General features: G+C 37.7%; 1 protein-coding gene across 1 annotated transcript; it reads right to left on the reverse strand.

Moving 5' to 3' along the window:
• Nucleotides 364-2,736, reverse strand: LOC107646941. The gene is made up of 3 exons (XM_016351083.1): nt 2,070-2,736; nt 1,751-1,895; nt 364-1,168 (listed from the first exon to the last, which is right to left on the reverse strand). The coding sequence occupies exons 1-3, from the start codon at nt 2,734-2,736 to the stop codon at nt 364-366; spliced, it is 1,617 nt and encodes a 538-aa protein (XP_016206569.1).

Genomic DNA, 8,185 nt, shown 5'->3' on the forward strand with positions numbered 1-8,185 from the left:
TCTTGTCGGATCTTTTGGGCCTTGAGCTTGAAACCTAGCTTTCTTATTGTCAGCCATGATCTTCTCTCTCTTAATATTATGTTGTTGTAGCAATTCAGCACTTGACTTAGCTTCCATAACCTCAAAAGAATTATTTTTTTTGAACTTTTCTGTTTCATGTTCTTTTGACCTAAGGTAATTACTCTTTTTCTTTTACTGATCTCCCCTTTCTCCATCTTGCACACATAAGAAATAAGAAGAAAAAATGTAATTCTATTAATTAAATAAATATAATCAGCACAAGCATGTAACTAAATAAGTAAAATAACCAACAAAAGAAATTCATTTAGAATACTACCAAAAAAATGCAAAGATAAACACATGTCAAGAAGAATCAGAATCAACATCCTCCATGAACTTATCATATTCACTTTCCTCGTCTTCCTCACAATGTTGCTTGGCAAACATGTTTGGAGCCATATCTAGGATGGTAGCTCGTAGATTATTCCTCACTAGATCAACTTCGCCATTATCATTTGGAAGACTTGGAATCATTTCAGGTTCACATGGCTCCCTTGCATATATTGTGGAGGAATCAGACTCAAGGTCGTCACTTATTCTAAATAAATCTCTCGGAATTCTTTTCATAACATAGTATTTGTCACTCACATATGGGTCTTGCACATAAAAGCATTGGTTTACTTGAGATGCTAACACAAATGGTTCTTCTTGGTAGCATTTTTTACTGAAATACACATATGAGAGACCAAAGTGGTCTTTTGCAACTGTATACCACTCACACTTAAATAGGACTACTTTAAATTGGCCATAATAATCTAACTCAAACATATTAACTATTCTACCATAGTAGGTTACTTTTGCTTCAATTGGGTTCTTATCTTTCACATTAGCAAAACTAGGAGTCAATGCTTCTAATGTGACACCACTATTCTGGGTTTTACGTCTCACATCACGGTGCCTTGTATGGAACCTATACCCATTGATAACAAAACCTGAAAATCTTTTTGCAACTTTATTTGGACCTCTAGCCAACCCTTTTGCCCAACCAGGCACATCTTTTTTCATGGCACGAACTTTAAACCATTCTGAGAATTGTTGACTATGGTCTTTGGCTTTCTCCCACTTCGTTCTGCATGGATTGTTATCATTAACTTGACTCTCATGCTCTCTGAAGATATCAAATATTCTTATTTGTTAGTAAGGTACGATGTTGTAATTGCAAACTAACAGATGATAATAAAGCAATCAAAATATCTCATGTAAACTTCAATCTTATCACAGTTGTTCAGGATGTATGCATGGCCTTGTGCTTCTAATTTTTCATCTAAGATGAACATATTTCCCATTTTTCCACCCAAGGGACATCCTTTGTTTGGAAACAAACTGGGAGTTTGCATCTCATCTGAAACACACTCATCATTGTTTCGAGGGACTCTATTCAATCTTGTCTGAACATCCTCATGCTAATATCTTGAGCAAAAGTTTATACACTTATTAGCCAAATATCCTTCAGCAATGGACCCTTCTGGATGACTTCTGTTACGAACATACGATTTTAGTGTGCACATATACCGTTCAACAGGGTACATCCAATGATATTGAACTGGACCACCTAACCTTACTTTATTTGCAACATGAATAGGCAAGTGCACCATTATGTCAAAAAAGCTTGAGGAAATATCCTCTCAAGTTGGCATAATGTCTCAGCAATCTCTGCTTCTAAGTTTGCCACCTCAGCTAGGCTAATTACCTTCTGACATACCCGGCAGAAAAATGAGCATAATCGAATAGAGCGATGGCAACATGGTTAGGAAGTATGCTCTTGATTGGTACTTGCAACAAGTAATGTAACATGAAATGAGCATCATGGGTCTTGTAACCGGAAATCTTCTTTTCTGTTTGTTGCACACATCAAGAGATGTTGGAAGCACTTCCGTTTGGTAATTTTGCCCCTTTCATCACACCACAAAAGATTGTTTTCTCTGCTAGAGTCATTGAAAAGCATGCCTCTGCTAACTTAATTTTTTTTTCATCCTTCGTATCTTTCGGCTGAAGGTTTTTCCTGATACCCATGTCTTTAAGGTCAAGACGAGCATCTGTATGACCTTTTGTCTTTCTGGGAATATCCAATAGAGTTCTTATTATGCTATTAGCTATGTTCTTCTCTATGTGCATGACAATACAGTTATGTCTAAACATGTTGTTCTTCCAATATGGTAATTCGAAAAATATTGACCACTTTTTCCAATTTGATACCCCATTCTTTGATCTCTTTTGCTTCTTTTCGAAAGAGTTATCTATCTCTTGCAATATGTCAAATACAGTTGTTCCCTCTAACAACTGGGGTGGAGACCTAAGTTCAGTTTTTACATTGAAAGATCTTTTGTTATGCCTCCACGAGTGATTCATGGGTAAAAATGTTTGATGATCCATATAAATAGTCTTGTGACTATGTTTCAAATAGATAGAAGAAGTCTCATCATTACAACACGGACAAGCCAGTTTTCCCTTTGTACTCCAGCCAGATAACATAGCATACGCAGGGAAGTTATTAATTGTCCATAAAAGACATGCTCTCTTGTTGAATGTTTTATTTTTTGAAGAGTCATATGTTTCTACACCTAACTCCCACAGTTCTTTTAATTCGTTAATAAGCGGTTGAAGAAAGACATCAATGTCATTTCCCGGTGATTGTGGTCCAGGAATGAGTAAAGAGAGCATAATATCAGGCTTCATGCTCATCCAAGGGGGTAGATTGTACACCATAAGAACAATAGGCCATGTACTATGTGTATGATGCGACTCAAGAGACTATGTTGGTATAGAATTTCTCAATAAAATCCCATTGCAAGTATAGCTCTTCCCAACAACAATCCTCGAGTATCAAATTTAGAAGGAATTTGGTTGTCACAAGTTCAACCCCAATAAAAGTAACCGAAATATTCAAACCCTGGGTCGTCTCACAAAGAATGGAAAAACATGTGCTTCAACATTGGTTAGAAATCCGGGGTTGCAAGTCATGAGCAAGAAATTAAAATAGGAATCTTAACAAGCAAGTAATCTTTGAATGCAAGAAACTAATGCAAATAATTAAAACAAAATGTGAATAATTCCAAACTCATCAAATAACATCCAATGTAATTCTATCCTAACTAAACAAGTAACTATAACTAAGACAAAGCAATCAAGATTTTTGGGTTTTCAAATAAGAATGATAAAAGTAACTCTTGGCTAGGCATGGGAATTGAGGTCACTATCCTTGTTTAATAACCATATCTTGACAATTATGAGGAACTAAACTCATTAAGTCTACTTCTATACTTGAAGTATGTTAAATGGTTTGGTCAACATCAACCCATAAGGTCCAACCTCACTACTAATTAACCTAGTAGTAGGCTAGTGTCAATAGCTATCAAATTGACCACTAAGGGTTCCCAAATCATCAAATCCATTAGACCCAATGACTCAAGCTTACCCAATTTCCTTAGCCTAGGCCAATAGTAAAGAGAACTACTCCATAATCAAAGGAAACATTTCATCAAACACATGGTAAGCATTAATAAAAGAACTAATTAAATTGTAATTAAGTTGAAACTAACAAGTACCCACTAAAATTTATCAATATACAATCACTCAAACAACACAAGTAATCATGAAAATCCTCAATGCAACAATAACAAACCAAGATCTACAAGATTCATGGAATGGGTATAAAATGACAAACAACAAGGAAACATAAAACTAACACAAGATCTAAGCAAAATGATACAAGAGAATTCAAATTAAACAATTAAAACTAGTAATTAACAAGATCCAATTCAGAATTCAACAAGGGAAGATCAAATAAAAGCTAGATCTAGAGAGGAACAAAGGTTTCTCTCTCTAAAAGAACAAAGAACCAAAAACTAGCTAAAATTATGTCTAAGTGTCAAATGATTGATCCCCCCTTTCCCCCTAGCATCCTTGGGTCTTTTCCATGAAAAAACAGCATGAAATCGGGCCTGATGAGCCTCAGAAATCGCCAGGTACGATTTCCTTTAATGAGGTCACGTGAGCTTTCCGCGCGTGCGCGCTATGCGTGCGTGCGCGCCGATTGCTTTTGTGATCCACGCGTGCGCGCCATATGCGCGTGCGCGATGGTGGGAATTCTCTTATCCACGCGGATGCGTCCATCATTGCGCGCCGCTTCCAGCTTTTCTCATGCACGCGTGCGCGTGCAGTGCGCGTGCGCGTGCGTGCCGGTGCTGAAGTTCTGATGCACGGAAACTTGTCTCTCAACAAATTTCCTTCGGCAAGTATACCGAATTGTCGTCAAGTAAAAACTCACAATAGAGTGAGGTCGAATCCCACAGGGATTGATTGGTTAAGCAATTTTAATCTGAGGAATGTTCTAGTTGAGCTAAGCAGAAATTGAGTTAATTTTTGCAGAAACGTAAATGGCGAAAAAGTAAATAACAGAACTTGTAAATGCTGGAAATAAAGAGCAAAATGTAAATGGCAGAAAGTAAAATGCAGAATCTTAAATGGAGATTTGGGGAAATGAACATAAAAGTAAATGGCAGAAAGTAAAGAGAATGGGTAAGATCAGAAATGAGGGATTCATTGGTCTTAGGAGATGTTGTACTCTCCGGATCAAGTTCATTCTTATCTCTTCCTCAATCAATGCATTCTTTGATCTCCTTGGCAATCTTAGGTGATTGAATTCCAATTCCTTGGCAACCCAATCTCTCAAATCTTGATCAATAGCCAATTCCTTGGTCTAATTGCTCATGAGAAGAGATGAAGTATAGTCACTGATTATACCACATGTATTCCCAAATCAAAGTGTTGGTAGGATTATATGTCACTATATCCATCCAAACCCCAATTTGGTCCAACATGAGAAAGCATTTCTAGCATGATCTCTTCATTCCTCTTCCAAGGTTCCGAAGAGATCCACGTATGAATAGCTTCTTTTCCAAGGCAACTACCCAATAGGATGAAGATTGAAAGCTTTGTAGTAAAATCAAGAAAAAAGAAAGAAAAAGAATAATGAAAACTATTATTGATCCATCACATTACAACAGAGCTCCCTAACCCAATGAAAGGGGTTTAGTTGTTCATAGCTCTGGAAATGGAAAGCATAAATGAAAAGTACATTTTTAAAATAAAACTAGAGGTTGTAGAGAAAGTAAAATATACAGAGTGTAGTTCTCCAAAATGCCAAAAGCTCCCTACTACTCCTATATATACTACTCTTCTGATCTTCTAGTTGGCTCTTCAAGTCTTGGATATGGGCCTTTGGATCTTTAGTTGAAGCAGTTATAGTCTTCAGTGGGCTCAGCTTTGCTTGCAGAAAAAGTGTGAGTTAGGCATGGACCTTAGTTTGGACGTTAGTGGTGTTAACGTTAAGTGAAAATGTGGGTTTGAGACTTTCCTCCACGTTAGCTTCCACGTTAATATAATTAACGTGGCAACTAACGTGGGCAATATTGGCTTAGTCCAACGTTAGTGACAAAGGTGAATGTCACTAACGTTGGCGATTCCTTGCTCCTCCCACAGTAGAGTTCACGTTAATGTAATTAACATGACTCTTAACGTGGCCAATTGTGCCCTTTCAGAACGTTAGTGGTATTCACTTTTACCACTAACGTTGGAGCTTTCCTTTTCCTCCACGTTAGCTTCCACGTTAATGTAATTAACGTGGCCACTAACGTGGGATATGATGGCTTTCGAAGGCATTATTGGTGATCACTTTTTCCATTAACGTTGCAAGCTAGCTTCCATTCCACATTAGTGGTCACGTTAGTTAGACTAACGTGGCTACTAACGTGGCTTTTCCTTGCTTCCTTTCTCTTGAAATCAAGCAAATAAAGTGCATCAAAGCTTGGTTCTAAATCATGAGATCATGTATCATCCATTTTATCATTAAATTCATGCATAATTCTCATAAAATCATGTAAAGTTCACAATGTTTTCTTGAATCTAGATGTAAGTGAATATCTACCCAAAACTTGCTTATTTACTAAGAAAATGCATGAAACTACCCTAAAACAATAATGAAAAGGTTAGTGAAACTGGCCAAAATGCCCTGGCATCACAACACCAAACTTAAAGCTTGCTTGTCCCTAAGCAAGTACTGAAACAGAAGAATGATGAATGAAAGAACAAGAGAAATAAGTTCTTATTATAGAAGTAAAGCTCTTGGTTTATGGGGTTTCATGCATAGCAACTTAGGTTCATTTCTTTACTGGTTTCCAGGTCCTTATCATGCTCTTGAATACTTGCTTGATTGCATCCTATGAGATCCTTATTTTTTTTATCCTCCCTTTTTTTCTCAGGGTTTATTGCATCCTTAGGCTAAGTGCTCTGTGAGGGGGCAACTCTTTAAAATAAGCTTTCAGCCAACACTCCCGAACCAGTTGGTTCAAGGTGCTAGGTGTTGAAACACCCCTAAGGACTTACTCCCTCAAGTCTCTCTCCCCCATACATGCACACCACAGGCACATGGTTTATTATTTTCTTTCCTTGAGGCCTTGGTGTCCAGCACCTCTTTGGGTTACTAAATGTTCTGTAGCAAGGTTGCTCTTGATAGTGGATTTTCAGTTGATAATCCCGGGTTAGTTAACCCAAGTTACCAAGTGATGAAGCACTCCTAAGAATTTATTCATCCAAGCAGATCCTTGGTACAGGATCACCACAGACACATCCCTCAAGATTTAAACCCTTGGTGCCTAGCCTTATTTCTTATTATTTCGTTCTTTTTCAAATCTTATTATTTTTTTCTCTTTTTCTTATTCGGATCTTGTTGTTTGGTTAATCTCATAGAATGTGCTTCAAGCATGTTCTTCAATACACATAAGTGCCCTCATACTTTATAGGTGATCCAACTTAGCTAATCTATTATCCCACCACCAACCTTGAGGACTTATTTCACCATATGAACCCTACTCTAGTTTCTTTCATAATATTCTCTTTTATTAAATTCAAAGGACAAGCATACAAGTAAGTAGGATGAAGATGAAAATAGGTAACTTGGACCAGCACACATATGACAAAAGCAAGGAAAAATAAACATTAAATTCTAGTGATTTAAACTAAAGAGTAACTATGAATCAGGGACACATTCAGACTTCCAATTTGATAATTTCCAAGCATATGAAATCAAGTAACAATATAACCTTTTGGTGGTGCCTTCTAGCTATCCCTTTGTTGTCATCATCCATAGCTTCTGTGTCCTTCTTCGCCTCCTTGGATGATGGTGCACTATTTTTCCAGAAGATTGATTGAATCCCTGCAAAGTTATTGGAAGTTGCTTGTTCCCAAAGCACTTGAGAAATAGTTAGCATGCATGTATGCTTGTGAATTTCTGAACTTTGTGAACACCAAACTTAGTTCCTTGCCTAATGCACAGATTGAATACATGCAGAGAACCTCATGTGCTTTTATTAATAAAACGACTATGAACTAGAAACTAAACTATTGTTAAGTGGTTTCCCTGAATGGTTGGGGCTAGCAACTTGCCATTGAAGAAGTGTAATGTGATTCTAACTGAAATCTTTGGTGGAATACCAAACTTAGAATTACACACTCACTCTTGGGTTGTTTTGGTGTGCAACACCAAACTTAGCTCCTCACAATACAGGGAAAACCACTTATACCTTTTATTGAGATGATCATGAAAAGGAAACTACCTTAGGTTGGGTTGCCTCCCAACGAAGCGCTCTTTTAGCATCACTAGCTTAACGTTCTGTCTTTGTCAGGGTGGTTGGTAATGCTTCAAATCTTCCCCCCTCGCAGTGAATCTATCTCCATTGGCTTCATTAAGGATCTCCACATGTTCTAAGGAGAGAATTCTGCTGATGGTGAAGACTTTAGGCAGCTGAGATGGGATGGTGGGGAGATGAGGTGGGATAGCTGGGAGATAAGCTGAGATCACTTTGTCCCTTAGAGAGAAATCCTCTGTAGGAATCTTCTTGTTCTTCCATCTCCTTGGTGTCTTCTTCCTTGTTTCTTTTAACTCTACCCTGCTCCTTGTGGCCTCCTTTCCCGGGAAAATTTTGTTGCTGGTCTCATATGATTCTGGTGGATTTGGCTCCTCTTGGGTTTCCTTTAACTGTTACACCTTCTGACTGTTTTGCTTACCAACCAAAGGGATTTCCAGGTGTACAGTTTGTGTTTCAGTGCTTGTTTCTTCCACCAGTGC

This window comes from Arachis ipaensis, chromosome B06 (assembly GCF_000816755.2).
Source record: "Arachis ipaensis cultivar K30076 chromosome B06, Araip1.1, whole genome shotgun sequence".
NCBI lineage: Eukaryota > Viridiplantae > Streptophyta > Magnoliopsida > Fabales > Fabaceae > Arachis > Arachis ipaensis.